Here is a 13,041-nt window from a genome sequence, read left to right as displayed (position 1 = left end):
TAGTATAATATATAACGTTTTAACAATACCATACCTTATAACAATGGTATACCCAGTGGAAGGGATACAAGGAAAGGCATGTAAAAAATAGCTTAGATCGTAGGCAAAAAAGAACCCTCCTTGGAACTTGTACACTCCTTTTTGCTGTGTACTTAACACAGCAAAAGGGAGGGTACAAGTGTCTAATGGGTTGGCAACGTGCATGTGACTCCTTGAGTTGCAGGCGTCCATAGGTTACGGTGACCGCTTTCCATCAGGCGGACCGTATGATTGTTTGCCACCGACGTAGTATTAAAAAAAATATTTTTAAATCAAAGGAAAAATGTAAAAATTCACACCTCCGGCAGGACTCGAACCTGCGGCCTTTGGCCTTGCCGGGGCCATCGCGCTTCCAACTGCGCCACGGAGGCCTGCTGGATATGTGCGAATTTATCCATGCCTTCCCTCAATTCTCAACCGCCTTAGGGTGGCGTTATAGCAAACATTTATCAGTAAGAATAGATCTTTACAGGCACTGCCAAGCAAGCAAGGCCAAAGGTCGCAGGTTCGAGTCCTGCCGGAGGTGTGAATTTTTCCATTTTTCCTTTAATTTAAAAATATGTAATATCGCTCGCAGACGTTTCTGCATGATAAAGAACAAATTTATTAAAAAAAATGTTAGAAAAACATAACGAAGTAGGCATTTTATTTCAAAAAACAACAATTTTTTTTTGAAGATTTTATATTATGTAGCTACAGAGCTATCATATGGGATTCACAAAGTATAGATACTCTAACCGAATAAATATGTAAATATAATGATATTACATATTCTCAAAGATGAGATACACAGAAATGTTCCGCTACATTTTTTCTACATTTTTATCTAAATTGCTCTGAGGAATACACTCGTGTACGCACGTCCCAAAGCTCTAGACTAATCTAGACACGAGGCAATATATTCCTGATTCAAATCGTATGCCCTTGTGTGCCTGTTTAGTGATGTTCCATGATCATAGGCTTCATTTAGCATAAATGTAAATTGAGTTTTATTTTTAAACTAGTTTTTCACCGCGGCTTCGCTCGCGTTAACTTTTAAAATTGCGTAATGCTGTATACAAACTTCCGCCCCCCCCCCTCATTTAGTTCAGATGGCAGTCGCTTTCGTAAAAACTAGTGCCTACGCCAAATCTTGGGATTAGTTGTCAAAGCGGACCCCAGGCTCCCATGAGCCGTGGAAAATGCCCGGGTAACGCAAGGAGGATGATGATATTTTTATTATGAACATTTATAATCTTCAATCTACTAGTAGGTACTACGTTAATGGCATGAATACATCGCGAGAAAATTTATTTAACACTTTTTTGTGTGAAAGTGAGAACTCTATAAGTAGCAATATGTTTTGTCCTTTGATGGTCTTAGATTAAGGTCGCACGTTGACTGAATAATAAAAAGCACCAGGGGCTGTAGCTGAATGGCATTTCTGCGACGCGAAATAAAAACGAAACGCCGCGAAAGGTAGTCTGGCTTCGTCGCGCCAATACGCAAGAGCGATAGAGATAGATATCTACGAGCGTATCGTGAGCGTTTGTGCCATTTGGCTACGTACACTGGATATCTAGCCAGCGTTACAATCGCTTACCCTTCGTACGCGTATCGTAAGCTCCCTATCGCTCTTCTGTAGTGGCACAGAATATATAATAGTACAAGTACAGAAGGCTCACTCCTTTGATGTTCACAAAATGCCGCCATTCTAAATTCTTACCTACATTTACAAACGGACCGCACGCGAGCAGCCAACATTGAATTTTATTGCGCCGCGCGAAGGTCGTCGCCAATGAATGGGCCGCGAACTCGCGGCCGCTGACATGTACTTGTAGCGCGGCGATAGAATCGCGGAGTGAGCCGCCCCTGGTAGTGGCGCGACAGAGCCAGACTGAGTTTTTAAAATAAAAAACAAATAAAATAATATTTATTGCCACAACTAAGAATACTGTACAACTTAATACTAAGTATACATTTACAGAAAAAATAAACGAAAGTACATTCTCTTTAAAAAACTAGGCAATGGGTACCAGTCTCAGCATGTGCGAGTTAGACAGTTAAAGCTATCTAGCGCTGATTTTCAGACTAGACCTAGCTAGGTCGTCCACGAGTTTCAATTGCCACGTAACGTCAACGATTGTCACTTTGGCTACGGCTGAAGTTACAAATTGCTAAGGATAATGTAGTCTATAATATAAAAAGGTCTCGTCGCAGAAAATGCTGCTATAATTACTTAAGATGTTTTTTTTTTCACTACTGTGAATTAGAAAGTGTTTTCAATGCGATGCAAAGAATCATGAATTAAAGCAAGAAGTTAATAATTTCATAGACTGGCATTATAATCTACTAATTGCTAGGAAATTAAAAAAAACAGATTTTAAGTAATGTGACAGACGGACAGACAGAAAGACAGACGGACAGAGCGGCAACATAAGGGTTCTTTTTGTACCTTTTTGGTACGGAACCCTAAAAACAATGAAAACATTTAAATATCAGCCAGCCATATAGACTAAAACGTTTAAATTAAAATTATTTAGATAAATTCAGAAAGCCAAAGCAAAAGGGAGTGTACAAGTTTCTAATGGGGTGGCAACGCGCATGTGACACTGTTTGAGTTGCAGGCGTCCATAGGTTACGGTGACCGTTTTACATCAGGCGGGCCGTATGCTTGTTTGCCACCGACGTAGTATAAAAAAAAAAAAAAGCCACTGAACGCCAATAAATTTAAAAGTAATCAATTAACAAATTTAGTATCGGGGTAAGTATTTAAGATATTGCAGATACATAATATGGTATATAAAATGTATACCATATTATGTACTATGTTCGAAAAAATATGGTTTCGTTTTCGTCTTATCTAATTTAATATTTTGTTCGAATAGGGTCGACAATCACTTTTTCGAGAAAAACAAAAGACCCTCCAAAATTCTGATAAAAAATTCACAAATTTTAAATATTTAAATACCTCAAAAACTCCTTGCAAACAGCCAATCATTAATCATCCCTGACAAAAGCAACAAAGGCGGAAATGTCACAAATTGGTCGCAAATTGTCCACGAAAATTCAGTGAGTGTCGTCCCAATATTATATTACGAAAATGTCACCTGACGCTTGGCTGTCTGCGCCCATCCTTATCTTTTTAATGAGGACTTTTGTTGCAAGATCTGATGCCATGTGGAAAAGTCCTATAACCGAAAAAATGTATAAAAGCAGATACACGATGTCACGCGTAGACATCATACACAGTCATGTTTTTTTTTTATACTACGTCGGTGGCAAACAAGCATACGGTCCGCCTGATGTAAAGCGGTCACCGTAACCTATGGACGCCTGCAACTCAAACAGTGTCACATGCGCGTTGCCACCCCATTAGAAACTTGTACATTCCCTTTTGCTGTGTTAAGTACACAGCAAAAAGGAGTGTACAAGGTCTAAGGAGGGTTCGGGTTGCCGACGACTCAAAGGACAATAGACGGAATAAGTTAGTTCCGTAAGTCCTCCTGTCATCAGCACACCGCACCCTCGTTGAGCTCTGGCAGCCTTACTCACCGACAGGAACACAACACTGTATGTATTATTGTTTTTAGATTGTAAATATTTACCCGGATTTAAACTTTCACGATTGATGATGATGATGATTGTCTGTTGTCCCTCATCAGGGGCTCTTAGGAAGGATTTCCACTGTTCCCGGTCCGATGCGGCCTCCTTTACTATTACGATTATTACACCTAATTATTTTTAAATCGGGACTTAATCGCGTCAGTCTTCTCCGAGATCACGGAGACATCGCCGTCCCTGAAACGTTGGAGGTCAGTTTAACATGTAGTCTAGTAACAAGTTTTTTTTAACATACGCGATTAAATTTAATAGTATTTTATACAATCGTGATATAATACAAAGCTTTTCAGTCGAGTACCATGTTTAGACCACGAAGCTTGCTAAGTGGCCTAATAGTACGGTACGAGAGTGAAAAGCTTAATTATATCACTATTGTATAAGTACAATACTTTTTCTACGAGTCATCATCTTCATCATCAATGGACGGAAATATCATCATTCATGCAAGTTAAAATTAATGTTAATAAGTAGAGTCGTTCACCGTTGTATCAACATCGAATTACCTAGCAACCAATTGTTTGTAATAACCGTCTCTGATTGGCCGATAACGCGACAGATAAAAAAAATGTGTTTCAGATGCAGGAACTCAACTATAATGAGCTTATTATAATTGAGTTGGAACTGCCATATTTAGAGTATCCAACACTGAAAAGTTAGCACTTATAGTTTAGTCTGTGGTGTCCTAATTGACAGATTACAGTCGACAAGTAGAAAAAAATAATTATCTATAGATATTTAATTTAGAAAAGGTACTGACAATGACATGTGTTTTGACTGTACAGGAATTTAAAACTGTTTCAGATTAAAAATGCTACAAGCTGACCAAACTTGTTTTGATTCTGTAGTGGTTTTGATAAAGTTTCCAATTTAGTTTGCATGAAAATTGGTCCATCGTAGCACGAGCAATTTCTATCTGGTCAAAAATTAGACCAAAAATAACAAATTCCAGATTCAGAATTACTTCAGTAAGTACAGGAGTGAAATTAATTCAGTTCCTGGATGCAAAAATTTACCGAAATATTCTAACAAAATAAACTTAACTAACTGCCAAGAACAAAACCAGTAGTCAAATCTTTCATTGCATCAATAGACCCAGCCCTACATCAAGTTTAATATGGTTGTGGCCAAATTTACTTGTCTTTATCACGTCGTAACAAAATTGCAAGAATCTTGTTTTCTTCAAAGTAATTCTTACAAGTTTCTGCCTCAGGGAAATCCAACCTTTATAGGATGATCAAAAGCGAAAACGTATTTGAAATTTGACTAAACCATGACTGAATAGGTAAACGCGTTCATTAATTTCTTACCGTATTTCGGAAGGAATATTGTTACATTTGGAAAGAATGTAAGATGAATTCTTTTAGAAATATGTTTGGTTGTTAAAGAATATGAAGTTTTACATAATGATCTTATTCGAGAGCGTAACTTCGGAAGTATTATGAATTTTATCTTATTGTAAATCGTTTCCCTTGTTACCGACGTTTTATTTTTAGGAATTAGAAATGGGGATTTCACACGTTTTACGAGGTCGGTTGAATAATTTTTTGATGTCACATATATTTTTTAAGGAATGGAATAATAAATAGATTCAGATAGACTTCAGCATATAGCGCTGGTAGCCTAGCGGTATGTACGTGCGACTTTCGTTCGTCAAGTCGCGGGTTCAAACCCCGGCTCGCACCAATGAGTTTTTCGGAATTCATGTGCGAAATGTCATTTAATATTTGCCAGTCGCTTTTCGGTGAAGGAAAACATCGTGAGGAAACCGGACTAATTCCAATAAGGTCTAGTTTACCCTTCGGGTTGGAAGGTCAGATGGCAGTCGCTTTCGTAAAAACTATTGCCTACGCCAAATCTTGGGATTAGTTGTCAAAGCGGACCCCAGGCTCCCATGAGCCGTGGCAAATGCCGGGATAACGCAAGGAGAGTGATGATGATGAGACTTCAGCATTTATTTAGGTACGAGTCTAATCTAAATTATTCGGTGGTTGCCCACCTGAATAGTTTCGCACTCCTACTTATTTATTATAGGTCTGTATTATAGGTCTGTAATGTTGTCTATTAGGTTATTATTGAATTTAAGAAAGGAAAAAGTCTACCCATTTGCAGACTTCGATTATGAAAATGAAAATTGCCGAAAAAGATTGAAGCCGTTCACTTATTTGTTGCTGATTTCTATTTTTATATAATTGTGAAATTTTACACAGGACGGGCAAGCTGCACTACCCCACGGATGTCTGCGGGCCACTGTTTGAGGAGGAGCTGGAGTTCTGGGGGCTGGACGCCAACCAGGTGGAACCCTGCTGCTGGATGACCTATACGCAGGTTAGTACAACACGGAACATTTCTTGTGCAGAATCCCAGGGAATATATAGCTGACAAATGGGTACTTCATAGACGACAATCTAAGAGAGCCACCCTTTAAAGAAGGATGGTCTGCGCTCTGAAGGTTGGACGCCAACCAAATTGAAACACTGCTGTTGGATGGTTAGTAAAACTACATATTATCATTTGTATGTCCCAATCGCTTAAAAACTCCAACAAGCTCATCGCCAGGGTTTTTATTTGAATCATAAAAAAATATTTCGGAAACTCAAAGACACCTGTCTAGATTGTCTAGATAGAATTATATCAACTTCCCGCGAACGTTTGCTGGCCGCTGTTTGAGAAGGAGAAGGAAGGAGGTTCTGGGGGCTGTACGCCATCCAGGTGGAAACCTGCTGCTGGATGACCTTACAGGTCCTAACAGGTTGCAGGTTAGTAATATTTGAGAAATCACTGGCTACTCTAAATAAGACACGTCGACCGCGGCGGGTCAGAACGACGTATAGGTGTGATAGAAAGGGAACGGACTTTATCGGCTTGATAATTTTAGTGAACGTTTATGAATGAATAAGGGGTTAGGGTTTCCCCAATATCGACGAAGAATCTTCTTTCACCAACCCAAAATTTGAAGCGTCTTCGTACCTACTAACGAGGGATTTTATCGGCTGCCGGCGGTCGGGAGCCGATTCCGCAAGACCCTTATTGTTTGATTCTCGAGCCCTTCAGCTCTCATCGTCAAGAGCTACCGCGTATTTATCATGACGATTTTATTCGGAAACTGAGATTTTGGTACTGAAAAACCGCTTTTTTAGGGTTCCGTAGTGAACTAGGAACCTTATACACAGATAGAAAAGATATTTTAATTTAAGACGGAAAACTCTCTCAAACACTGTTATTTAAAAGGAATAATATAATTCTTCATCTAATAACATGGTCTTAACCTAAAGGGATATTCCTTTTTCAAAGAAGAATCAAAATTGTTCAGTCGTAACTTTATATACATTTGGTACAAATAGGACAGATTTGAATCAAAGAAGTATTTATTTGCAACAAAATATTACACCGTTTTAGTATGAATATGCTAGTTCTTAAAAAACGTCTTTGGTTCAAGTAACCTTTATCAAAGCAAAAATAAAAACCTGTTAAAAGAAGATTCACCACAATTTAACTACAAGAATTCTGCGTTTTTAATAGGAAATCATAATTTCTTAATTTAACTTTTACGTTCTACAGTCAAGACATAAAAGTTTAAATAAAAAAAATACACGGTTTTACGTCAAGATTTAGTTCAATCTTGGCTTGATTTTAATAGTTCTTGATTTGATGCTTTGCAACTCCATTCAAAGTTCCAGAATAACTTAAAACAAAAATAAACACAGATTTATGTCAAGATTTATTAAGTTCTTGGCTTTGTGTCACAAATTCTTGATTTAATGTCTACAAGCTCCATTTGAGAATCAACAAGTTCAAATCAAAAAATATCAAGGTTTTACTTCAAGATTTAGAACAATCTTGGCTTGATTTGATGCTTATAGACTTCATTCATAATTCGAGCAGGTTTTAAATAAAAATCAACACGGACTTAGGTCAAGATTTATTACATTCTTGGCTTCATATCACAAATTCTTGATTTAATGCCTACAAGTTCCATTTGAGAATCAACACGTTTAGATCGAAAAATAATAAAGTTTTGCTTCAAGATTTAGTTCGCGCGCCGAGCGGCGACACCGGTTTAGTTACCAAAAAACCCGCTAGATGGCGCTGACCCCAGCCCATAGAATTCGTACATCGCGGTGTTAAGATTTTTCCCGATTTGGTTAGGCTCGCCGGTTGGAACTTGATATGTATCGAATCATAGGAATACAAATTCCGACATAATAGCCCCCTGCTTCCCTCTGGGAACTACGCGCTATTATTGAGGACTATCCTAAACGTGCTTCCGCTCCAGTTCTCTCTCTCTCTAACTGGCTGGGGAACTCGTCTTCGTTCTGAGTTATAAGCTTGTAACGTACGGGTTATTGAACATAATACACACCTCTCACGTCATTTCGGCTTTCCCTTCTCTCCCCGCGCGCACCCCCGCTACAAACATTATTTACTCAATCTAAGAAATATAAAATTTCATTTCAAGAAATTATATATTTTAAATGAAATAAGATACATTACGAATTACATCCAAGAAGTAAGTATATTTGGTTTAAGATACTTACTGTTTCACCCCAAGAAACATTAAATCTAACTTCAAACATGTAAATCTTCATCTAATACCGTCAGAACTTTTAAAATGAAAAATGTATATATTTGGTGTAAGTAACTAATTGTTTCACCCCAAGAAACATTAACTTTTACTTTAATTATGCATAACTCTTAACCGAAAACCGTCATAACTCTTAATACAACAATTTTATTACTTAGAACCAAGAAATATTATACTTGTTTTTAAGAACTTGCTGATTTGCTTCTGAGTAATAATTATCACTGAACAAAACGTTTACGCTCTTGGAATAAAATTTATTCCAAGAGCGTAAACGTATCATTTAATGATTAAGTTTTAAAAAAAAGATTGTTTTGCTAATCATGTTAAGATATAAAATGGTTAGTGTAAGTAATAAACATCGAGACATTTTATGTTTTATATCAAGTAATTAAAATCTTCCTGATATGGGAAACTGGATATCTCTTGGTTCAAATAGATTTCTTTGGTTGAAGAGATATTTTCTATCTGTGTAGTTTCGCCATGTCTGTCTGTCCGTCCGCGGATAATCTCAGTAACCGTTAGCACTAGAAAGCTGAAATTTGGTAATCAATCACGCCAACAAAGTGCAAAAATAAAAAATGGAAAAAAATTTTTTATTAGGGTACCCCCCCTACATGTAAAGTGGGGGCTGATATTTTTTTTCATTCCAACCTCAACGTGTGATATATTGTTAGATAGGTATTTAAAAATAAATAAGGGTTTACTAACATCGTTTTTTGATATTATTAATATTTTCGGAAATAATCGCTCCTAAAGGAAAAAAAGTGCGTCTCCCCCCCCCTCTAACTTTTGAACCATATGTTTAAAAAATATGAAAAAAATCACAAAAGTAGAACTTTATAAAGACTTTCTAGGAAAATTGTTTTGAACTTGATAGGTTTAGTAGTTTTTGAGAAAAATACGGAAAACTACGGAACCCTACACTGAGCGTGGCCCGACACGCTCTTGGCCGGTTTTTATTTATGCGAATAAATATGCTTGGATGTGGGTAAAATAACGACAAATCTCTATCCATAACAAATGCGGTTAAAAATGTTTTGACCGTTAATATCCCGCATCCCGCCTGATATACCTATAATGGGTGCTTTTTGACGGCTTTGTAGACGACGAGTTAAGTTGATTACTTAGTGTAATTAATTCAAGACGCTTTAAAAGTATTTCGAAATTTTATACTTTCCATTTTAAAACATTTTTAATGTAATTAACAAAAAAGCTTGAAGATAATAAATTAGGCTTTTAAGGTTTTAATAAGGTTTAAAGTATTAAATTTATTCTTTGAGTGAAGTGTCTTAAACATGTTAAAGACAACTTTGATAAAATAGAATCACTGAATATTTAGTGAGGTAGGTTTAGTTAGAATTGAGATATTTTAAAACGACTTAAGATAATAATTATTTCCAGAGAAATAATTTCAATGAATAATTTTAGCATAAATCCAATGAGTTTTGAAAAATCGACCCTTTTATACTTTTTGATGGTTTTGAACGGTATGAAAATTTTTACAGTTGACGTGGTAATATAATTGCACCTAGATAACTACTTTTAGTTTATTTCGCTGGCGCCAATCAGCATCGACACAGTAAAAGGACGACTCAGTTGTTAATCTCCGGCAGCGGCGACGCGATCGGGTATTTGGCTCTCTCGCACGCGACATAGCACTGCCACGCATCGCGGCGCGTACTGACGCGATCGGCATCCTCTGGTTTCGCATGTACCTACCAGGGATGTAACGGAACTCTGCTTCTGCTTCCGTTTCTACGGAACTTCCGTTTTGTTTTACACATCCGCTTCTGTTCCGGTTCTGTTATTTTTCAAACGGAAGTTATAGCAGATGTCAGAACCTAGCGACGCGCGACGGTGGGACATGAGCGGCGTACATCAAAGACCAATAGGTCTATACCTGTTATTCGCTCATCTCTCCGCTTGCCACGTGCTGTGATACAAAACATCAATCGCTTCATTCCGTTAGTAGCGAGTGAACAACTAACTATTCAGTGGTGCAGGGCTTATCTACGATCCCCTTAGAAGCAAACTGCAGGGAGATAAAGCTGCTAGGCTTTTGTTTATTAAATACAGTTACTTCTTTTATAGTCACTCCATTTAATTTAAAAATTTAATTGGGTGCTAACAATTACATATATAAATTTTACTGGTTAGTTTTGGATTGTATTATACTACCTACGAGTAAGTTTTCTTTTCGTTTCTAATTTTTGGATTGTAATGATATACTTAAGATAGAATATCAGGTAACTTTTCTTTTCGTTTTTAAAACCTAAGTGGGCCTAAACACTGATTACAGGCTGAACAGTAAACACCTAAAAGTTATAGGTAATTTAAGTAGTTTTGGTTTATGTTATACCTATGTAGTATTTTTTCATTTCGTTTTTAACATCTATAACTTCCGCTTCTGGTTCCGGTTCCGCTTCTGCTTCCGTTAAACTAAATTCAAAACTTCCGCTTCCGGTTCCGTTAAAACCACATCCGTTACATCCCTGGTACCTACTCTCTGCGCTTCGCTGCGTGCGAGCGCTACTCAAGGACAAACCGAGCGGCGCAAAATTTGTTAGAAGAATTATTACTGGCATCGAGCTTGAATGTTGTATCATAACCATAACAAGTTGCCCAAACCTAAATCAAACTCCTTAGTTTCTCTGTGCACAAACGATTCAGTTTAGGCAAAGATGTATTGGTATATTAATCAGTGTACAACCCAGAGGTGGTCATTCCACCTGCTTTTTAAGACTTCGATGAACCAGCAAAAGTCGACTCATCGATTTTAGGATAAGGCTCATTGCATCAAAGCAGTTAAAAAAATCAGTTTACAAGGGGGCATTCTTTTATTTTACAAAGGGGCAAAATTGTTTTTATACAAATAACGTTTTAGACCGCACGTGCCAGTATTGTAGATTCAAAATCATTGAAAGGTCAAATTTATCAGCCAGCTTAGGGCATCGAGAACATGCAAGTTGTGGAATGAGCTACCGTCTGAGGTGCTCCCCTTGCGCTATAACATGGGGTTCTTCAAGAAGCAGGTATTTAGGGTTCTCAAAGGTCGGCCACGCATAAGTGACTCCCCTGATGACTGCTTCCCATCAGGCGACTCGTCTGCTCGTTTGCTGCCTATTTTCATTACAAAAAAAAATCAAGTATTTACAAAAAAAAATGTATAAATTTAACTTTTTCATCACTTTTCGAAGAGTCAAGTGAGAGCCTTTATCACTTGGTGCAATGAAAATCGAATTTATACCTTCGAAAGGCTTTGTATACATTCTATTACTAACCCAGCAAACTCTTATAACTGCGATAGTTGTAAAGAATCGAGATCACGAATGATTTTACTCCACCACGACTCGTCAACCAATAGGAACACGGATTCGATTGACCGTCTCCGACCGAAGGCTTAGCAAATTGTTTGCAGTTAATCACCACTCTATTGATCGTTATTTAATCGCTGCTAAGCTTCGTCTATTAACTAAGTGTGGGTTTGATGGATTAAATCTTTGACGTTACCAATACGGTGCTCTTGATTTCAATTTTACAAAGATATAAATTGATTAAGAGTATTATTAAACGTATTATTTGTGTTTGCAACACATTTGATGCAAATTCTTTTTTACAACTTATAATTACTTACACCTCTAGGTTCTACAATGTAATATATATATAATATGCCTGGCATCCATTGGGTGGACGACATTAGAAAAACTGCGGGGCACCCCTGGATGAGACTAGCCCAAGATCGGGATAAGTGGCGTACACGAAGGAAGGCCTACGCTCAGCAGTGGGCAATTGACGGCTGAAATGATGATGATCATGATAAAATTTTATCCAACACTGTATATTATTTCCTAATCCTTTTAAATTAAGCGCTAAATACATTATCCGCCTAAGTATTTGTTTATAATACAAACAAAGGGAAATCAAAAACTTTCCCTTACACCCTAGTCAGGTACAACGTGATTCAAAATATAACATCTGAAACTTTACATATTCTGACACATAAATAGTTAACTCAAATTCGCTGCATATAAAAAAAAGATAAAAGACATTTATTCATGACGCTCACAAACACGTACGTACAATACGTACATGTACACAAGAAAAGAACAAAAAAAAACAGAGAACAGAACATTAAGTGCGCATCACAAAATGGATCCAACTCAGCATGATGCTAGCTGGAAGCCAGCGCTGGTCTTCCGTAGCGCCCATTCGGTGATGCCACGACAGACAACAAACACACAACAATAAAAAAGAAGAGGACGAAAAGAGACAAAAAAATAAAACAATTTACATAACAACGCAATAATACACATAAATAACAAAAAGGAAAGACATAACATAACAGAACACAAAGAAAACACATCAAACATTTGCAATTACAATGAACGCGACCATATCATCTGTCAGCACTGCACGTGCATATGGAAGCACTCAGAGCATTCTGACGTTAAATTATGTAGTGTGACAGTTGATATGGATGGTGATACCATCTACTTCGAAATGTGATAATAATATAACATAAATATATTTTGTATGTATTTATTTATTGTAGTACGTCCATATTATATATGTAGGTGTTACATCTTACACAATTGTTTTAAAATCTTAAGGTTCTCAGTCTGATGCAAAATGACAATTAAGGAGTACATACATAGCACTCTCCAAGTATGAATCTGGGAACGAGATCATAAAAAACAATAGGTATGTATATTGAATTCTAAAACTAACAACTAATACTACTAGTATGTACATAATTTACAATTGTATTATCCTTAAAGCACCTAATTTAAGTTAATGTACTGTACAATACATGTATA

The 13,041-nt window shown here is 37.0% G+C and overlaps 1 protein-coding gene across 5 annotated transcripts in view; it reads left to right on the top strand.

The window, feature by feature from the left end:
* The window catches only part of LOC125231435 (potassium voltage-gated channel protein Shaw), a 213,230-nt gene that overhangs the window by 154,717 nt on the left and 45,472 nt on the right, over window positions 1-13,041 (top strand). For all 5 annotated transcript variants that reach the window (XM_048136894.1, XM_048136892.1, XM_048136890.1 and 2 more), the window contains one exon: window positions 5,850-5,967. In XM_048136894.1, coding sequence (XP_047992851.1) covers window positions 5,850-5,967 — 118 coding nt within the window. The remainder of the gene's footprint in view (window positions 1-5,849; window positions 5,968-13,041) is intronic.

The sequence above is a fragment of the Leguminivora glycinivorella genome, chromosome 11 (genome assembly GCF_023078275.1).
Source record: "Leguminivora glycinivorella isolate SPB_JAAS2020 chromosome 11, LegGlyc_1.1, whole genome shotgun sequence".
NCBI classification, from domain to species: Eukaryota; Metazoa; Arthropoda; class Insecta; order Lepidoptera; family Tortricidae; genus Leguminivora; species Leguminivora glycinivorella.
This window is presented reverse-complemented; position numbering and strand designations above follow the sequence as displayed.